The following is a 21,409-nucleotide window of genomic DNA, read 5'->3' as shown; positions in this document are numbered from 1 at the left end:
TCTGCATGAGGACAATCCTGAGGATGAGGAGGATGATGAAATCGGCTGTGTGGTGGATCATAGCATCATATCGGAGGATAGGTGGTTGGAAGAATTACAGAAGGATGTGACTTTGTGTGAGGTGATAACCTTGTTAAAGATGGGGTGGAGTTCAAATAAAGAAGTGTCAGATGATGTAAAATGTTTTTGGAGTGTACGGAATGAATTGTCTGTGGACAATAATCAGTTGTTTCGGGGGACAAGATTAATTCCTCCCAATAGTCTCAGGAAAGAATTAGTTGACTCAGTGCATGTAGCTCATTCGGGGTTGTCTAAGTGTAAGGAAAGACTGCGCATGTCTTATTGGTGGCCGGGTATGGACAGAATGGTTGAGCGGGTCATTAGAGATTGTGTGTCGTGTGCCATCAGTGACAAATCTAAGTGTACGCATGAACAACCCATGGTTTTAAGGAAACGCCCAAACGGACCGTGGCAAGAGATTGCTTTGGACATTGTTGGTCCTATTCAAGGGAAAGAATCTCTGACATATTTGTTAGTTGTTATAGATATGTATTCGAGGTGGCCTGAGGTATTCTTCTTATCGTCTGTCAATACTGGTAATGTGATTGAGTGTTTGAAGTGCTTATTTGCCAGGGAAGGTTTACCCATTTCCATTCTATCGGACAATGGTGTTCAATTGATTTCAAGGGAAATGGAGCAATTCTTATCGTCTAAAGGGATTGTCCATAAAACTTCTGCTCTCTATCACCCACAGGCCAATGGGATGGTGGAAAGATTTAATAAAGTTGTTAAAGAGACCATTGCTTTGGCAAAAAGTGTAGGAATGGATTGGAAAAAAGAGGTTATTGGAAAAATTGAGGAATATAGATTGACCCCACATACAACTACTGGGAAGACCCCTTTCTTATTGTTTCGGGGTAGACTTCCCAACACGTGTGTTGAACCTTTTTGGGTCAATAAATATGAATTGTTAAGAGGTAAAGAGAAGGAGTGTGATGGGAAAAAATGTTGAGAGTGGAGGAGGAAAAAGGGAAATTAAGGAAAGCATACTTTGATAGAAAACATGCTGTAAAGAAAACTATTGTATGCGTTGGAGATTGGGTCAGGATTAAACGTCCTGGTTTGCTAGGAAGCTCTTTGTCTAAATTCATGAAACCTATTAAGGTGATCAAAACATTCAACAACGCAATTCAAACTCAGGATCATCGCATCTGGAACTTAAATAGGGTAGTTGTGTGTAGTGGGGAGTTGGAACGTGGTGTGAAGATTGATTCAGATAATGACAACAACATTCCCTTTCATGCTGGTGATGAAGTGGGTGAGAGATTGAATTGTTCTAGGAAATCCTCCAGGGTGTCCATGAGGCCTAGTTACCTTGCAGATTTCATTTAAGCTCCATTGTTTTGTATTTTGCTGATTTTATTCTATGTAATTGTTTTTTTTCGTTTGGGGAAGGGAGATGTGTGGTATCTCACGTGAAGTGGCATTGAGGGGTTAACATTCTCATGGTAGAACTTGCTGATGTCATGGACTGTTGTACATAACAATGTTCTGTAAATCTTCAGTTACTGGATGGACTGCTGGCTGATGGATGGGATCTTCTCCTTTACAATAAACTTCCTAACTACTGTTCACTTGTCTGCCAAGTTTATTGTCAAGATACTTCACAGGGGTAGTGAGCTCACATCTCCTTCAAAGACCTGAAAGAGACGACCCTCTAGGAAGGAGCGAAGCCATTTCAGGGCCGTGGCAGCTATTCCTATTTTTTTGAGACGGTGAATAAGGATACGGTGGTTTACCGTATCAAATGCTGCGCTCAGGTCGAGAAGGATGATGGCCACCGAATCTCCGGTGTCCAGGATCTTTCTACTTTCCTCTACCACGGCTAATAGAGCGGTTTCTGTGCTCTGGCGTGGGCGGAATCCGGTTTGGGAGGGGTGCAGAAGGCTATGGGATTCCAGGAAGTTGGATAGAGTATGATTAACATGTTTTTCGGTCACTTTGGCGATCCCAGAAAGGAGGGAGATGGGGCTGTAGGTGCCCAAATCCACCGGATCCAAATTGGGCTTTTTGTTTTGTGCAAAAATATGTTTTTATTTTTCATATAAGAAACAAGGGGAGGGTCTAGGTATACACAGCATCAGGCCCACAACCCTGCTTAGGGCTGGCCGCGTAGTGCAGTAGAGCTGCAGGAGGTTTGAGGGAGGCGTACCTGAGCAATTCAAACACAGCATGTCACCTACAACCCTTGGTGGGCCGGCCGCGTGATATTCAAAGCAGAGCAGTGAAATACAATTGTGGGCAAGAGTCAAGACCCATAAGGAACTAATTAAGTAGCAGAGCAGAAAGCGGAACAAAGAGTGTAGGTGAGAGGCCTACAGAAAGAAGGTAGTGGTGAGCAGACAGATGAGAGGTAGGAGGAGAAGAAGATGTAGGGGCGAAAGAGGTCCCTGCGTCAGTGACGCTACATGGCTGCTACTATATGGGGGGGGGGGGGGGTGAAGGTGGGCGGGGGGAAGAGCCAAAGGAGCCAGTGTTGCAAGGTAGTTAGACCAGGAGTCGGGCATGAGTGTTGTATGTTGTTGTGAGCAGGGTTCAAATGGGCTTTTTCAAGAGTGTCTTTACCATTGCCCTTTTCCAGGTAGGGGGTACTACTCCTGTGTTGAGGGAGGTATTAATCACATTTGCAACAGTAGGGGCGACTATGTGTGCTACCTTTTCCAAAATGTTCATGGGTGCAGGGTCCCTAGGTGAGCCACTTTTCACCAGGGAGATCAGAGTCAGAAGGGTTTCTTAAGAGGGGCGGGGGAAGGACTCCAGCTAGTGACTAGGGAGAGTAGAGCATTGATTGTCGAGTTCGACCTCGACTGGGGGCAGTAGTTTCAGAATGTTGTGAATTTTAGTACTAAAAAACTCTGCCTGTTTATTGCATCGTTGACCTGATGTATCAGGGGCAACAGGGAGGGGGGCGGGGTTTTAATAAGTTTCTTAATAATGAGGAAGGTCTCTCTTGGGGAGTTAAGACGCCAGAAGGATTTTTTCCTCAAAGAAAGATACTTGTGCCTTTTTAATTTCTGCTTTGTATTTGCAGACGGCTCTTCTATAATCGCTCTTCTTGCTGGATGAGAAGTCTGTCCGCCAACTTGTCTCAGGTACTTTTCAGCATTGCTCCAGAGCGCCCAATTCCGCGGAGTACCAAGGGGATTTATAAGGACCGTTCTTTTTCTTAACCAATGTTTTAGGCAGGACCTGATTTAGTGAGTCCTCGATACAGCTGCAGAAATCCTTGTTAGCAGCAACTGGACAGGGATCTGGTGCAGGTCTGGTCTTTTCCAGTTCTTGAGTCCATTTGTCTAGCTGGAGCTTAGACCAAGGCCGACTCCAAGTCAATAAAGGTTGGGCATGGGGGTTGGGGATCCTGGGGCACCATGAAAGGGGAATGAGGAAGTAATCAGACCAAGGAATGGGAATGGGGTAATCTCCTGTGAGGTTCTCCAGATTGGAAAACACAGGGTCAAGGCAGTGTCCTTTGATATGGGTGGCGCGTAGAACCTTTTACGACCGCTGCAGAGTCGTAAGGTCTTGCGCTAGTTCGACGGCTGTTGCTGCTTTCGGATCGTCTTAGTGCAGGTTAAAATCGCAGAGGAGGTTGAAGTTGGCAGAGGTGCTGGCTAGGTTAATGGCAGTTTCTACCAATGCTTTGCAAAAGGAGCCTTCCGCTCCTGGGGGACGATAGGACAGGATGCCAGAGAGCGAGAGGAGAGGATTCTATTGAAAAATGCACATTCTCACAATCTGTGAGAGGGTTTCCAAGTAGGCGGCAGGTGAGGTGGTCTTTATGGAGGATCGCAATTCCCCCATCCTTGCCTATTGCTCTGTCCACCCTCTGTATTAAGTATCCCTGAGGGAGTGTTTCCACAATGTCTGGCTCTGAGCTGGAGTTGAGCCAAGTTTCTGTTAAAAACAAGACATCTGGCGCAAGGTCCTGTAACATCATAGAGATATCAATACTGTGTTTAGGCATGGATCTGAAGTTAAGTAAGAACAGTTTGTAGCGACCTGTACCTGCGATGGGGATGGCGGTCAGGGGAGAGAGTGTGAACGGGCAGTGTGAGCAGCGCTTCACCAGCTTGTCACACTGAATCTGGTGATAGCATTTAGCTGTGGGTGCCCTGTAAAGCTGGTGGAGCTGTGCGCTTATGTAATGGATGAGGTGCATGGGTCCTGGCCCCTGGACCCAGTCGGGCGCAGACGGGCTTGCATTAGGCGCGCCTTCGGCGCGCTCGCTGCGCGTTTGTGCCATCTATTGTTAAATACCTTTCTTCCGGTTGGGTGGAGACTAGCCCACAACCCTGCCCACTCCCAGCTGCGGGCCCCCGGGAGTTCCCCAATCACCCTCCTGGGTGATTAGGTGAGTGCAAATGCGCTCAAGTATTTCAAGAAATGTGCAAATACGCAATAAAAGCAGTATCAAGTGATTTTCAAATGCAGCGATTCAGACAGTAAAACAGGTCTACTCCCGGCTCAAGTCTCAGGAGGATTAAAGCAGCTGACTGCGCGTTTGCGCCATCTAGCGTTTAATACCTTTCTTTCGGGTGGGTGGAGTCCAGACTGCAACCCTGCCCACACCCAGGATGACTGCAGCGCCTGTCAGCTGCGGGCCCCCGGGAGTTTCCCAAACACCCTCCTGGGTCATTAGGTGAGTGCAAATGCGCTGAAGTATTTCAAGAACTGTGGAAATACGCAATAAAAGCAGTATCAAGTGATTTTTAAATGCGGCAATTCAGACAGTAAAACAGATCTACTCTCGGCTCAAGCCCTATTTACCTCTAGATTATAGAAATAGCTTTCATCCTATGAACACATCTAGGGTGAGCACCTGCTACTAGGAGACCCATTTATCCATGCTGGGAGCAGGCAGTCTTAATTGTCGTTCCTTTGCGAAATGCGATAAACATTTCTAATTTCATTGTGGACTATCGACCTGATGACTTATTTTCCAACTCAAGGTTGGTTGAAGTAGTTTTCCACACCAGATATAGCACTCACACTCCCTGAAGGGTTTTGTATTGTTAAATGTGACCAGTAGAATAGAAGGGGTGTGAGGAAATGGGGCGTATTACATGGTGTGGTTGTGCAACCTCACTGTGTAACACACTTACCAACCTCTTTAGGTCCAGTAGGTTTCGTCGGTAAAACCCTAAGCTCATTCCTCAGTAGCTATGGCACTGAGCAGCAAGGCTTCCACAGAGGAACAAGTGTAAAGCATTTAAACAGCACCAAAACAACTGAAAAAGATAGCAACAACGCTCAAGAAATCTGACCTCAATTTATAAAAATAGACTATTTTTATAAGGATTTTGACACCAGAACAAAAAAGATCCACCGGAGTGTTCCGGAGATATTCATTTTACAAGCAATATTAAATCAAAGCAATTTCACTCAACCGCGAACAACCTTGGCAAAGTCAACTAATTGGACACTTGGAACATTTTCAAAGAAAAGTTAGGTAAATGCCCATACGCTCAGCTAGAAATTTGGGGCGACCAACTCCGGCAGCCAGTTAGTCAGGGGGACCAGCAAAGTCCTCAAGAACAGTCACCTTCACAGAAGAAGCAGTCCTTCAGTCGTTCCAGGCATTTTATCCGCATTGCAATGGATTCCTATTGAGCGGTCCTGATGCAAGAGATGAAGGATGCTGAAGATCCTCCGGTTCTTGATGAAGGGATTCCTCGGTCCACGAAGATGGTGATGGCATCCTGGTTGCATGGTCGATGTCCCACGGAGTCCTCTCTGGTCTGTCCAAAGTCCAGCTGCCACTGGATTACCAGTCACCCGTTGTCACTGTCACAGGACAATCCTTCCTGAGCCGATAACTTGACCTCCGAGGGTACCAGCAACTCTCCAACAGCACTCCTGGGTTCAGCGAACTCGGGCTCAACTCTGTCTGTCAGGTCTTGGTCCTTGTTGCTGCACGGCACACACATGTACAAGGGAAGTGGTGGCTTTGCCGTTGCTTTAATGGTAAAGTCATGCTAGCAGTGCAGAACTGCTCTCCCATTGTGCAGTGGCGGAGACTGGGGGCTTGTTTTACTGTGGGGACCTTCAGGGTACCACAACGAGTGCTACAAGCCTTGGGGTGCCCCTCTAACTTAAATGCCCCTGGCATGAGGGTACCATTTACTAGGGATTTGCTGATTTTATTTCCACTGTCATTTTTGTTGACTTCAAATTTTTGCTGTTTTTGGGGCCTTTTATGTATATGCACCTTGCACTTTTCCTGCACTCCTCCAGCAAGCTTACTCGCTCTCCGGTCCGCAGTCGACCATGGCCATTTGTTGCTGAAAGAGCTTGAACTTTGCTCTTTCTCCACTTCCTGTTTTCTCATTGGGCCATTAGACCGCCGCCATTTTGGGCAAGTCGGCGGACTAGACTTTCTCAGCTTCGCCAATACTGGCATTTAAGAAGCGACAGGGCGCAAACAGCCCTGGACGAAGCCAGATGCCAGGACCCCTGCTCGGTTTTCAGTCTTTGCCGACAGCTGCCTCTGTTAACGATGGCCAAGAAGACCCTGACGACTTACTCCTCCACTCAACTAATACAGATTTACAGAAGCTGTTCGAACCTCACATCTTGCTATTCTCAGCCTTTTCCATTCCTGGAGGGACCAGTAACCTGTTACTTATGTGGCTTCTCCCTGCATATCTACAGAGTTTTCCAGAGGCTACTAAGATAAGAACCCTATACTATTTGCATTCTTGACCCCTTTCAACTCCTCCTTTGAAGGTGCTAACGCAAACATGATAACATTCCTCCCCAAAACAACAAGCTTGTGAAGATAGATGGCCTCCTTTGTAATATTAGATCTATGTATGGCAAAGCATTCCAGTCTTACTGTCCCAAAGTATGCTTCTCCACTGAAATGTGGCTCTGCGCTATCCTGCATCGCTTTAGATATTTCCGAATATTACTTATCAGTTCTACTAGATAGAGAAGAGCATCCGGGAGCAGGTGTTTCTTTTCATTCCACAATTCCCTAAATTATTGAATTAAGTAACACCCTACTTTACACCTGGATAGAGATGTGTATCTTTAAGATCATCATCTCTAACAATGAGACCTGGAGAGGTGCTCTGAGTTATCACCTACCAGGGACCGGGAAAGATTTTTTCCAGTCCCTAATTGACCTAGTAGCCCCCTATACCAAAGCGGCTGACACATTTTTACAGTTGGGCGACTTCAACAACCATGGTGAAGAAAACAGCAACCAAAAGGTAGTGAAGGACAAGTTACTTACCTTCTGTAACGATGTATCTGATAGAGACATAGTCTAGCCGCAGATTCCTTAACTTAGAATTTCCCTCAGGCACCAGTCTGGATCTGGAGATTTTTCAGCAGTACCCCTGCGCGCCGGGGGACAGCGTCACATGGCTCCGCCCTGAAGTCGTCCACGGATATGATGTCAGTGGAGCCATTTAAGTGTACCTTACGGCGCGCTGACGTTAGTTTTCTACTGTGAAACGTTTCCACGCCAGAACGCGGTGCCACCACTAAAACTGGATGTGGGAACAGTGTGCCAAACAAGATCAAAAATCTTTGAAAAAGTACTAATAATAAATAACAAATGATGTGAAACATCACAGATGGATTTCAGAGAAATTACCCAAGAATTAAATTGAAATAGGGCAAGAGTAAAGTACTGGCCCCACAGAAAAGCCTTCCCATAAGGGAAGAACCATACCCTCTTAAGAGGTAAACAGGAATGTACATGAATGTTATGGTAAATGGCAACAATCCTGCAACAGTGAGTCTCTGACAATGGACACTAAATATGATCTATTGACAGTATCAGGGTCAAAGAGACACCCAACTAAGGATACAAAACTATAAAGGGGTGGGGGTGGGGGGTTGGCGAGGATATGACAACCCCCCACACTGGAATATAATCAAGGTGCAATAGTGTGCATGCATATGTGAACCTACCACCTAAATTTGAGAATGGGTGCTGAAATTAACAGGTAACACAGAATAGGACTTCCTGACGTGGTCAAGGATGTTAAGTAGACCAAGCACTCATTGAAACAGAGATCACTGGCAGAAAGATCAGTGGTGTAAGAACTCAAGCTGAAAAGGTGCTCGTAGCGCGGGGAGGATGGGTGGGCGTTAAGGAATCTGCAGCTAGACTATGTCTCTACCAGATACATCGTTCCCGAAGGTAAGCAACTTGTCCATATGATAGACACATCTAGCCACAGATTCCTTAACTTAGAATTAGATACCATAGCTATACCCCATTGGAGGAGGGTCTGCGACCGAACCTCACCAAGTTCTAGAAGAGAACTAGTCCGGCAATAATGATTGACCAAAACAGGTGGGAACAGCAAAGTGCAAGTGTCACTGTCACGAGAAACAATAAGCTCTGTATAAAGCATCATCAATAAATAAAAGCAATGGCAAAAACACTCTGTCAGAAGATAGTATTGAATCCTTCACCCTAAAGGAAGGGACGAAGGAAAATCAGATAATCAAAAAGGGCCATTGCACAATGGAAAGATCCATAAGCTTCTGGCAAAAAGGACAAGAAGCAGAACTCTGTACTGGATCCTAGGGATCTGTAAAAATCATTTTCCAAAGGAAAGTAGAACATCATGATAGATTCAGAGCAGACACAATGAGCATCCACAATAGTGGATGACAAAGAGAGACATATATAGATACAGATGTCTCCTATGTATACATAACCAAGACCATATATACTTAGAGACATATATACACATATGCATACTGTGCCACACCACACGAGAAAACACATGCACACACACACACAGACACACACACCCCCACCCCCAAACGTGGCATCACCAGCACCATGCGTCGGCATAAAGATACAGAAATGTATCACCAGATAAGACATACTGAGCACACCAGTCACAGAATTGTTCTGGTCCAAGAATACCGGCAGAATCCGGACATATAACACAGAGCTCGAGAGAGAAAACAGAACTTGGGACTAAGAAACCCAGGATACTAGAATGAGGAAAACAGTGTTTCCGCTTTTTTTTTAAAGAAGGAAAGACAAGGGATGCACAACAGGTACCAACTGCATCTGTGAGAGAGGACAATGATAACTATAGCATCACATATTTGCGGCTTCCTACCCTCACCACCGAGGATAGAGCCTGAAGACAAGGTACATCTTGGTCAAGAACCTTCAAGGCGTCATCAACGATGTGAGTTAGAGCGGTCTCTGTTCTGTCCCCCGTTCTCAAGCCTGACTGGTGTCGGTCTAGGAGCTGAAATTTCTTGATGTGGTTGCAAAGCTGTGTGTGAACGCATTTCTCGAGCAATTTCGCTAAAGACATGATGCTGGTGATAGGACAGAAATGATTGGGATCCGCTAATTCTGTATTAGGCTTCTTGGGGATGGGCTTACTTGCCACATCTTAAGGCAGTCGGGAATCCTCCCCTGTATGAGAGATTGTTGAATAATCCGGCTCCAGAGAGGGAGAATGGCCGAGTTGAGATCTTTGAGAAACTTAGCGGAAGTGGATCACTGAAATGGTTGGATGGTTTAAGAGATGCCAAAGAATGTGACAGCTCCTCCCAATCCGGGAGAAGGAAGGAATTCCAAGAGGCATTGTTTTTGGGACTGACTCTGTGGGGTAGAGAGGAGCACACACTGCCGTAGGTACTGCCGAACCCAGGGCGCTCATAGACAGCAAGTTAGTAGCGGCACGTTGTAGCTCCCGTTCAATAATCCTAGATTTATCTGAAAAGTGTGCTGAGAAGTCCTCCTCGCTGGGGTCAGTAGTCTTGTTTACCGGGATGGGATTAGTACATTACTTAGCCTGTTGTTTGATGATATCAAACAGTTTCTTGGGTCAGTTTTTAGAACTGTCTAGCTGAGCCCTGAAATGATCTGTTTTAGCAATGCTTGATTTGACTTGATGCGTGAATATGACCTAGCTGCCTCAGAAACCTTTTAATACCTACAGATCCGCCACGCCTTAATGACAGTGGTACCTAAAGCAGAGGCCCTTCCGGAAGCGTCCCTGTTAGAAGCCAGACTATTGGATTACTACATGGTATGTAAATCGATCTCCTTAACGTATAAAAAACTGATCAACAATGCACCAGACGTATTGCTTCAGCTTTGGCAATGCTGAGAAACGGATATGGGAGACATAGAGCTTGAAGACTGGCAGGAAGCCCTAGCCTCTCCAAAATAGGTGGCGATCCGATCACGAGTTCATCTGATATAACTCAAGATACTGCACAGGGCCTATGTCTCTAGTAATAAATTAGTCAAGATGGGAAGGAGGCTTGATTCAGCTTGCTTGCAGGGGTGTGGGGAGAGGGCAGCTTTTACCACATACTTTGGGACTGTCCTGTAATACAGACTTATTGGACCTCAGTGGTGGCCTGTATAAACAGTGTGGATGGAGGTGGTACATCTCCCTCGGCGAGGTGGGGTCTACTGAATGTGTGGGAGGCCACGGATCCCTGTCGCCTGAAGCAAATATGGGTCACTCTGGGCCTTATGGTGGCCAAGATGAACATAGTGAGATTGTGGGGAGCAGAATCACCACCACAGCTCGATTGGAAATGAGATACGGACTGGTGTATGGTGGAGGAAAGGGTAATCTATGAGAGTCGTGGTTGTCCCCGTAAGTGGGAAAAGATTTGGGTCACTGGAATTAATATAGGGGTGGCTTATGCTGCGAGTCAGGGATGAGGTTCCCAGCAATTGCCATGGGCGGGAGTGTAGCCACAATTGAATGTAGTGATGTAGACTTAGGATGCTGTTGAGTTTTCAACTTGAGGGAAATGGGAGATTCTGTTTCTATTATGTAAGTTTATAATAGCCTGATACTGTTGATTGGACTGTTATTCCTCTGCTGTCATATACTCAATAAAAAGATACGATAAAAAAATAGAAAAAGAAATAGCTTTAAACTTAGTTCTCCAACTTTAAAGACTGATTAAAAATGTGCAGATCATTCTAAAACAGGCTCAAGTAGTCCACGAGTATAAATGTCATACCTTTATCTCACAAATTGGCCTTGGCTCAAGCAACACTAGTTCCAGGGGATTCTACTAGTACGTAATTTCTTTTGCACTTGTTACAAATTTTGCATGTTGGGCACAACTATTGTAAATATGTGGTGCATGCCTTGAGCCTCACAAATACTCTACTCCAACAAATCTGGCTGTTGCTCAGATAAAGAAATTTACATTTTATTTTCTTTCTCCCCTGTATTTTTTATTTCCTGGATTTTTATATAGCGTGAACTTGACACGAAGGTAGTAGAGTGCTTTAGCGAGCACCAGTTGTATTAAATGAGAACACAATTGTTTTTGTTAGGCACGTGGAGATTAAGTGATCCTCTCATCTACACATCTGTTTTATAGCACACCCATGCAAAATATTGCAGAAAAACGTATGTTGCTATATGCTGCTTTGCATATGTAAACCAATGGTATATATTGATTCCTGCACTCCACAATTTTTCATGGTCAGTTCATTTGCCCAAGAGCAGCAGTGACAATTGGGCACCCACCTGCTGTGCTTATTTTAGACAAAGGGTTTCCACTTATAGTGTGAACTCGACCCAAAGGTATTGGAGCGCTTTTCAGAAGCATCAGGTAAGGACACATTCATTTTTTGTAAACATGGTGAGATTAAGTGATTTGCCTAGAATCACAGGATATTGAGCTAACACAAACTCGAACCTGGTTCCCCAGCTCCAAAGTTAGCAGCTCTGGCCATTACACCACATCCTCTCCCCACTTGCGGCTATCATGGTTAGCAGTTAGTTCTGTTATAGGTGGAGCTAATAGGAGCAAAGGGCTGGTGCAAGCTGCCTCCTGACGAGAGCCCCAGCACTTATTTTTTCACACATTAACCAATGGCCCCCTGTCTTTGAAAAATGTATCATGGCATTAAGGCTTTATGCTTAATCTCAGAATTTGTTCTTCTAGAATCACTGATTTGCCTATTTTGGAGTATTTTTATGTACGGTAATATGGTTTGAGATTTATTTTAGCAATTATACTATCCTTCTTGTTAAAATAGCTCAATATTATGCAGAGACAGAAGTTTAGTTTTGGATTTTCTGGTTAAAATGTTAAAAGGTAAAATAAGCTTTGCCTGAGATTTTCCATTGACACTGCCCTAAATAATGCAATAAAAGAAACTTCGTTTGGGAAGCAACATATGCTTCTTTCATTCTGCTTGAGTGGTGCTAATAAACCCTGTTAGGTGCAGCCCTTTCATCACATAACAGATGGTTAAAGAAAATATATGGACAAAATATGGCAATCAATGAATTAAAATTACAGGATATCAATTCACCCACAGAATAAATAGAAAACGGTCTTTGGTAACTAGATTATGAAATGCCTACATCACTATGTCTCAACCTAGGCCGCACAAATAGACCAAAATATAAAGCAGCATTTAAAGACAATCAAGGAAGTAACTGATGTAACTGCTTCTGAGGAACCAAGGAACTGAGGCTGATGAAGCCACCGCAGAACCGGACAAATTTGAAGCATTTAGAACATAAAACACTTGAAAGATTGCTATTTCCAAGATAACTATATCGTCCTACAGCCCTAGGATAGAACACAGAATGATAATCATACTTTCAAGTACAATCTACAATTTACAGCCCACAGATATTGAACAGCCCAAGCAGCATATTACTTTCTATATCCAGGTAAACTATGAAGGGTTGACCTATGGCTACCCTGGGTATTATATAGTAAAGTCAATTCATATATAAATCTTCTGGCCAACTCTAATACTAATTCCATAACACTCAGCCCTCGGCAGTCAATTATAGTTCATACAGGCTGCATAATAATTACCTACCACCTCTTAAACCTCTTACAATCACATAAGACATATCTGCTAATTGTCTTGTCCATCACCTAGCCCATAAATCAGCCATCACCAACTGAACAAGCATAGAGCAACTGAAGAGATCTGGCACATACTGCTGGCCGGTCAGAGGACTCTAATCTAGCCATCCACTGCTGGTGCAGACTAGATACATTCTATGACCATTCTGTACATCTCACAAAGGCGATCAGGTCTAGAATGGTAGCAACAAAGTCCATCCCAGCAGATCTCCTGACCATGTCTCTCTCCAACCATGCCTGCTCAGAATCAAACGTTTAAACAACATATCTTAGATTGGACAACTCAGTGCACTAACCAGCTAAGCGAACTATGATCATAAGAAATACCTTACAGAGCTGCTCAGGGTCATCAGCCTACAGAAAACCATTAACTATGTGTTCGTCTTTCACACCATCTCAGCCACATATAGCTAAGCACAGCAGTCCATGACATGATAAACACAACTCAGAGATCGTCACGCATGACATGGAAACACTTTCTGCATAGGATCAAACACAAAGACTGCACCCTTCCAACCACACACCCTTCACGGTGCAGCATGCTGGCCATTCACACAAGTGCCTCAGTGCCAAACATAGGGGTAGTAAGCACCATATAAATGTAGCAATACAATACAATAATTTGAAATTAAAATAACAGGAGGTGAAATTGCTACAAACCTGGACAATTGGTGTTTTTAATTACTGTGGTTTTATTTTTCTGAGCTTGCTCCTGATAATAAAAATAAAGCAATAAAAGTTAGACTTTCTTCAATACATAGCAAAAGACACATATAGCAGGGCACAATATTAAGCGTGGGAATTTAAATTTGCCCTTTACCAGAGAACATAAAGCTATTAATGGAGAAGGTATTCATCTTTAGACATGCGCATCCACTCTTCTTCAGAATTCCACACCACATTCAAGGAGAAAACCAAAGTATATTTTCAACAAGAAATCTTTTAACTGCATCCACCAGCAACAGGTATGTGCAAACATAGGTATCCTTGAGACCATGCTTGGCTCCGTGAGTGTAACGCCCTGAACGTCTCAGGATCGTTTAACAGACACGATAATGAGGACGCAACCACTTGTGAAGGGTTAGTTATTTTAATGAAGGCAAAAACAATACAACGAATAAACAAAAGTTATAGTCACTGGAATCCTCCAGGCTAAGTACGTTACCAGCCCACAGCACGGATGGTCCTAACCGTCCTCTGCATATACGCCGATCCCGGCGTATGCCAACAGAGGGCAGAAATGAAATGGCCGACAATGCCAATCGGTAGGCTGTGAGGGGCACGACGAGTGTTGGGGAGAATCGAGGAGTCAGGGAAACACCCAGCCGGGGTCTCTACCTGAAGGGAGCAGCCGCTCAACCTCTTCCTCAGACTGCACCGGGACGCGGAGTCACCTCCTGGTGATGCGTCACCGATACCCCAATCAAAAGCAAGAAGACTGAACCGAGAGCAGCCGCTCGATCGATCCTGTGGACTTCCGAGTCTGTAACGCGGCAAACACCTCCTGGTGTGCGTTACAGCTGGCAGTCCCTGTATCTCTGGTCAGGCTGGGAGTTACGACTCCAACCAGCAAAAGCGCCACTGCGCTTTGACTCAGCCGAGTCAAAAAGCGAAGCTCAATGGTTGACCGGTAGAGCTTCCGGGTCCTTCACAGGTGATGATGGGGCAAGACACGGCCCAGGGAGTAACGACTCGACCTACCTCCGTTCTTGCCTTACTGGAGCACCACTCCGGAACACTGCTCTTCACGAAGCAGGTACGTCGGTGTAAACACAATATCCGACAGCCTTGTACCTCCCGGTTCCTCCCTTTATAGGGCGTGTTTTCCTTGAGTTATGTAACAGCTCTCCTGTTTACATAAGGGCGTGTTTTCCCTTGAGTTATGTAACAGCTCTCCTGTTTACATAAGGGCGTGTTTTCCCTTGAGTTATGTAACAGCTCTCCTGTTTACATAAGGGCGTGTTTTCCTTGAGTTATGTAACAGCTCTCCTGTTTACATAACCTCTCAACCGCTAAGCATCCTGGGCGATGTAGTCCGTTTACGCTGGTTACCGTTTTCCTCCCCTCGCATGACAGGAATTCTTGACAGTACATCCTCCCTCTCAGCGGCCCCCCACGGGTCCAGCGCTGGCAGGAAAACGCCGATGGAACAAGGAGACCAAGCGCGGAGCATGAACCCCTTCAGCCGGTTCCCATGATTGCTCCTCCGGGCCATAGCCTTTCCACGCAACCAGGTACCACAGCTTCCCCCTGCGCCATTTGGACGCCCGTATGCCCGACACTTCATACTCCACCTCCGACTCCACGCATACCGGCCTAGGTGTCCCAGACGGCTTGGAGGGTGCTGGTTTGAGCAATGATACATGAAAGACAGGGTGTATCCGCAATGACTGGGGCAAGCACACCTTCACGTTCACGGGACCCATACACTTGGTAATGCGATATGGGCCCATGTACTTGGGATGGAACACACTGTTCTTTCGAAACCTCATGTTTCTTGTGGATATCCAGACGTAGTCTCCAGTGCGGTACAGTGGCCCGGGCCTTCTCTTCCTGTCGGCCGCAGCCTTGTATCGTCTCTTGGCCTCTATTAGGACAGCCCTTGAGCGCATCAACGTGTCTTTTATGTGTGCCACCCTGTCCGCTGTGGCGGGAATCCTGTCCTCTCTGAACGGATGTAGAAATGGCAAGAACCTGGGATGTTGGCCATAGTTGCTATAGAACGGAGATGACTGTGTGGAGCTGTGAGTGGCGTTGTTATAGGCTATCTCTGCAACCCATAGCAAGTCAACCCATTCTTCCCTGCCCTGGTCCACAAAACATCGCAGATACTGTTTGAGCGTTTGGTTCAGGCGCTCGGTTTGGCCGTCCGTTTGAGGGTGGTAGCTGGTGGACAGGGCGGTCTTAACATGCAGCGCAGTGCACCAAGTCTTCCAGAATTGCGCAGTAAACTGCGACCCCCGGTCCGACACGATCACCCCAGGTAATCCATGCAGTCGTACCACATTCTTTAGGAGTAGTGACGCCAATTCCCCGGCCGTAGGGACTCTCTTGCAGGGGATGAAGTGCCCCATTTTCGTCAAGTAATCCACCACCACCAGTATTGCCGTCATCCCCTGGTCTACCGGTAGGCCCACCACGAAGTCCAGTGATATGCTATCCCATGGTCTATCCGGGGTCGGAAGTGGATGTAAGAGCCCTTGGGTTCGGCCATGGTCGGCCTTCATGGTAGCACACGTAGGACACTCCTGTCCCCACCTCCTGACATCCACTCTCATGGTTGGCCACCAGAAATGCCGTCCCATGCTAGCCACCGTTTTTTCAAAGCCCAAATGACCTGCGCATGGAGAGTCATGGCACCAGATGAATGCTTGTTTCCTTAGCCTAGGCGTGGGTATCAACAGGCACCTGCCCTTCAGGGGTATCCCGTCCTTCATCTGCCATTCTCTGTGACTGAGGAGCCACCTCCGCCATGCGAATGACCTGATCCCTCTCTTTATTCCCCTCAGGAAAGTATCCGGTTGGATAACCCCCAATACCATCCTCGGGGAAATGATGGAACGCTCGGTCGCAGGCAATGGTTCCTTAACTGCAGATTGACGGGACAGGGCGTCCGCCTTCCGGTTTTCCGTCCCCGGCCGATATGTGATGCGGAAGTTGAACCCCGCAAAGAAGATCATCCACCGCAGCTGCCTGGGAGAAAGGTGTCTTGTGGCCGTCATGAACTGTAGATTCCGATGGTCCGTGTACACCGATACCACATGTCTTGCCCCCATCAACCAATGCCTCCATTCGGTGAAGGCGTCCTTGATTGCGAGAAGCTCCTTCTCCGCAATATGGTAGTTGCGTTCGGCGTCGTTGAGTTTGCGGGACATGTACGCAACGGGATGAAGCACCCCTGTGTCGTGGTTGCGTTGGGACAAGATAGCCCCCAGCGCCACATCCGAAGCGTCCGCTTCCACCACGTAGGGGAGATCCGGATCGGGGTGAGCCAACACCGGCGCCTTACCAAAGGCGCTTTTCAGGGCCTCAAAGGCTGTGTTCGCTTCAGGGGACCAGACAAACTCCTTGGACTTCCTCAGTAGCTGTGTGATTGGGGCCACCAATCCTGAAAATCCATCTATAAACCGCCTGTAAAAGTTGGCGAAGCCAATGAAACTTTGGACGTCCTTCACGCTTTGGGGCACCGGCCATTCTTTCACCGCCTTGATCTTTCGTTCTGCCATCTCCTGTCCCTCTGGACTCAGCATCACTCCGAGGAATTCCACGGACGTGACGTGGAAGTCACACTTGCTGAGTTTACAAAACAGCTTGTTTTCCCTCAGCTTTTGGAGCACAGCTTTGACGTGGTGTACGTGCTCCTCCACACTGGACGAGTAGATGAGGATGTCGTCGATATATACGACCACGTAGATATCCAACTCCTCTCTGAATACCTCATTCAAAAAGTACTGAAAGGCTGCCGGGGCGTTGCACAGACCGAACGGCATGACGAGGTACTCAAAAAGGCCGAACCTGGTCTTAAAGGCGGTCTTCCACTCGTCTCCGTCCCTCATGCGCACCAGATGGTATGCCCTTTTCAAATCCAACTTGGTGTAGATACGAGCTTTCTTGACCTGTTCCAGCAGTACACTGATGAGAGGCAAGGGGTACCGATTCTTTATGGTTATCGCATTCAATGCCCTAAAGTCCACACAGGCTCTCAGCTCCCCATTAGCTTTCGGGATGAAGAAGAGTGGCGAGGCGGCCGGAGACTTGGACGGGCGGATGAATCCTAGCTTGAGGAGTTTATCCAGGTACCCCCGGAGATGCACGTTTTCAGGCTCCGTCAGGGCATACAGCCTGCCGCTGGGAACGCTGGCCCCTGGCACCAGGTCGATCTGGCAGTCAAACTGTCTATGTGGTGGTAGCACTTCCGCCTTCACCTCATCAAATACATCCTCAAAACTGTGATAAGCCTGGGGGAGAGCCACATCTTTTTCTGCCGCTGTAGCCACCGTCTGACTCCCGCTCTCATCTGCGTCAAGGGATTCCGTTCTTATTCCACAATGCAGGATGCAATACGGTGACGTCATTTCGACGCGATGTGTTGGCCAATCCACAGAGGGGTTGTGTTTCTGTAGCCACGGCAATCCCAATATGACGCCATATTGGGGCGCTCGGATGATGTTAAAATCGATTTGTTCCAAATGGTTCCTCCCATATCTCATCGGAAGGACCCCCGTGTGCTGCCCGATGGGCCCCGTCACCAATCGCCTTCCGTCTACAGCATAGACGTCTTCGGGTACAGCTTTGGGAAGAAGCACTAGCCCTAGCCTGCATGCCTCGTTGTGGTCCATAAACATGCCAGTGGCCCCTGAATCCACCATGGCCACAACGGGTATCCACTGGTCATGCACTCCCACGTGCACCGTGAGAAACAGGTGTCGGTGTCCCTTAGTGACCGAGTTGGAGAGTGAAGGGATGGATGAGTGACTCCGAGATGCCCCTTCTTTGGTCTGGGAGTCCTCTAGTTTTCCGCCGGTATGTCCACCACAGCTGTTACCGACCGGTTGGCCCGTGAACGTGACGTCTTCGGTTTGGCAGGGCATTCACGTACGTAGTGGCCTTTTTTGCCACAATATAGGCACAATCCTTGTTTACGGCGTGACTCTTTCTCCGTGGCTGTGAGGCTCGCTCGTATTGCGCCGATGTCCATGGGTTCTCCCTTGGATGCGGTGGAAGTTTCAGGACTTCCCACCGTCACATAGGATGGAAGGGATTTTCCTTTTCTCCCATGATCCCCTTTTCTTTCACTCAGCCTATGTTCCAGCCGTAATACCAGGTTGATAAGGCCCTCACATGTCTTGGGTTGAGGGTCAATATGAGCCACGGCGTCTTTGAGCTCATCGCACAGCCCGTGATGGAAGAGCGCCGTCTGTTTAGCAACAGGCCACTTGGTTTCCGCAACTAGCCGTCGGAACGCGTTGAGATACTGCACCAGGTCGTTGGATCCCTGTCTCAACTCAAGCATTTCACGGTCCGCCGTGTACGAGTCAGCCCTTCTGTCGAATACCTTCAGGAATTCCTCGCGAAAAGCATCCCAATCACATAAGATGGGGTCGTCCCTGCTCACCAGAGGTACGGCCCATTGTGCCGCGTTTCCAGCCAAATAGGAAATAAGGAAAGCCACACGAGCCTGACTCGTGGGGAACGCCTTTGGTTTGCACGATAAATGTAGCGCCACTTGTGTGAGGAATACCTGCACTGTGTTAGGATCCCCACTGTACCTCTCTGGTGTTGCCAAGGGGATGGCTACCGGCATTTCCACTACTACCGCAGGGGTCTGGTTCGTGAGGGAGGTGCTGGGCGTGAGCGGGTCCAATTGGATAGCATCCAGTCTGGCTTTTACATCGGCTGTTTCTTGCCTAGAGGCAGCCACTTCAACTTGCACGGTCGCTAAAGCAGCCAGCACATCATCAAGTGTTGCCATGTCTGTTATCGACCGGGAGACAGTTAGTGTTATTACGGTCGGATATTTTGTAACGCCCTGAACGTCTCAGGATCGTTTAACAGACACGATAATGAGGACGCAACCACTTGTGAAGGGTTAGTTATTTTAATGAAGGCAAAAACAATACAACGAATAAACAAAAGTTATAGTCACTGGAATCCTCCAGGCTAAGTACGTTACCAGCCCACAGCACGGATGGTCCTAACCGTCCTCTGCATATACGCCGATCCCGGCGTATGCCAACAGAGGGCAGAAATGAAATGGCCGACAATGCCAATCGGTAGGCTGTGAGGGGCACGACGAGTGTTGGGGAGAATCGAGGAGTCAGGGAAACACCCAGCCGGGGTCTCTACCTGAAGGGAGCAGCCGCTCAACCTCTTCCTCAGACTGCACCGGGACGCGGAGTCACCTCCTGGTGATGCGTCACCGATACCCCAATCAAAAGCAAGAAGACTGAACCGAGAGCAGCCGCTCGATCGATCCTGTGGACTTCCGAGTCTGTAACGCGGCAAACACCTCCTGGTGTGCGTTACAGCTGGCAGTCCCTGTATCTCTGGTCGGGCTGGGAGTTACGACTCCAACCAGCAAAAGCGCCACTGCGCTTTGACTCAGCCGAGTCAAAAAGCGAAGCTCAATGGTTGACCGGTAGAGCTTCCGGGTCCTTCACAGGTGATGATGGGGCAAGACACGGCCCAGGGAGTAACGACTCGACCTACCTCCGTTCTTGCCTTACTGGAGCACCACTCCGGAACACTGCTCTTCACGAAGCAGGTACGTCGGTGTAAACACAATATCCGACAGCCTTGTACCTCCCGGTTCCTCCCTTTATAGGGCGTGTTTTCCTTGAGTTATGTAACAGCTCTCCTGTTTACATAAGGGCGTGTTTTCCCTTGAGTTATGTAACAGCTCTCCTGTTTACATAAGGGCGTGTTTTCCCTTGAGTTATGTAACAGCTCTCCTGTTTACATAAGGGCGTGTTTTCCTTGAGTTATATAACAGCTCTCCTGTTTACATAACCTCTCAACCGCTAAGCATCCTGGGCGATGTAGTCCGTTTACGCTGGTTACCGTTTTCCTCCCCTCGCATGACAGGAATTCTTGACAGTGAGTTAAAGAGACTCATAGTACTGGGGTGATAGAGAAATAGAGCGCACCATTTGTTGTCTCTTAAGTTAATTTTGTAATTATATATAGTTCTACTCCTCACTCAAGGAAGTTGGGAAAGTGTCATATAAATTTGAAGAGGATACCCATGATGAAGAATAACTGTTAAAGCTATGACAATTCTAGTTCATGTTACAATGCACTATAAACTGTACAAAAACTTAGGGCAGGAGCCGAAAGGAGACCAACCATATCTAAATAATTATCTGAAGGATTCTTTGGGAGCCGAAGACTGGCTTTCCAATTCTAAGTAAAAATGCTGACAAATCTAGAAATTGCTTTCCATGTGGTAATTTTACAACTCTCTGCTAGAGGAATGCTTTGCAAAAAAACTGCTGTCACCAACTTACTGCTTGTCAAATGGACTCCCAGTTAGCTAGGCAAAAATCTGTTCAGCTTTTGATGACAGTCAACATTAATTCAATTTGAGTCAAGAAAGTGAAATTCATCTAAAATTGCAAGTGGTTCACAGGGTGAGAGGAGGCAGATACCATGCATCTGCTTGATCCAATGGTGTAGTTGAACACTGCTCATGAGCCTGTTATAGTCCTTCTCAGGTAAAGTGTCTTGGCAAACGCAGTACAACTCATTCAATACAGAGTCTTAATGAGAAGCCAATGTTGTGCAACCTTTGACAACGTTTCATTCTTCTGGACTCATCAGAAAGGCAAATGTTGCCTTGGGGGTAACATGACCTGCTGTTCAGGCTTGTGAACAATGCACCACTACATCTTATCTACATTAATGGACTGAATAAAACCTTGAAATCATTTACTCAAGACGTTCCAAAAATCAATGGAAAATCACTTCCCGTACTACTCTATGC

At 46.9% G+C, this 21,409-nt stretch overlaps 1 protein-coding gene across 1 annotated transcript in view; it reads right to left on the bottom strand.

Moving 5' to 3' along the window:
- Positions 1-21,409, bottom strand: part of CC2D1B (coiled-coil and C2 domain containing 1B) — a 654,195-nt gene that overhangs the window by 129,558 nt on the left and 503,228 nt on the right. Inside the window, exon 21 of the mRNA XM_085602619.1 lies at positions 13,588-13,639. Coding sequence (XP_085458745.1) covers positions 13,588-13,639 — 52 coding nt within the window. The remainder of the gene's footprint in view (positions 1-13,587; positions 13,640-21,409) is intronic.

Source organism: Triturus cristatus, chromosome 4_2, assembly GCF_964204655.1.
Source record: "Triturus cristatus chromosome 4_2, aTriCri1.1, whole genome shotgun sequence".
Lineage (NCBI taxonomy): Eukaryota > Metazoa > Chordata > Amphibia > Caudata > Salamandridae > Triturus > Triturus cristatus.
This window is presented reverse-complemented; position numbering and strand designations above follow the sequence as displayed.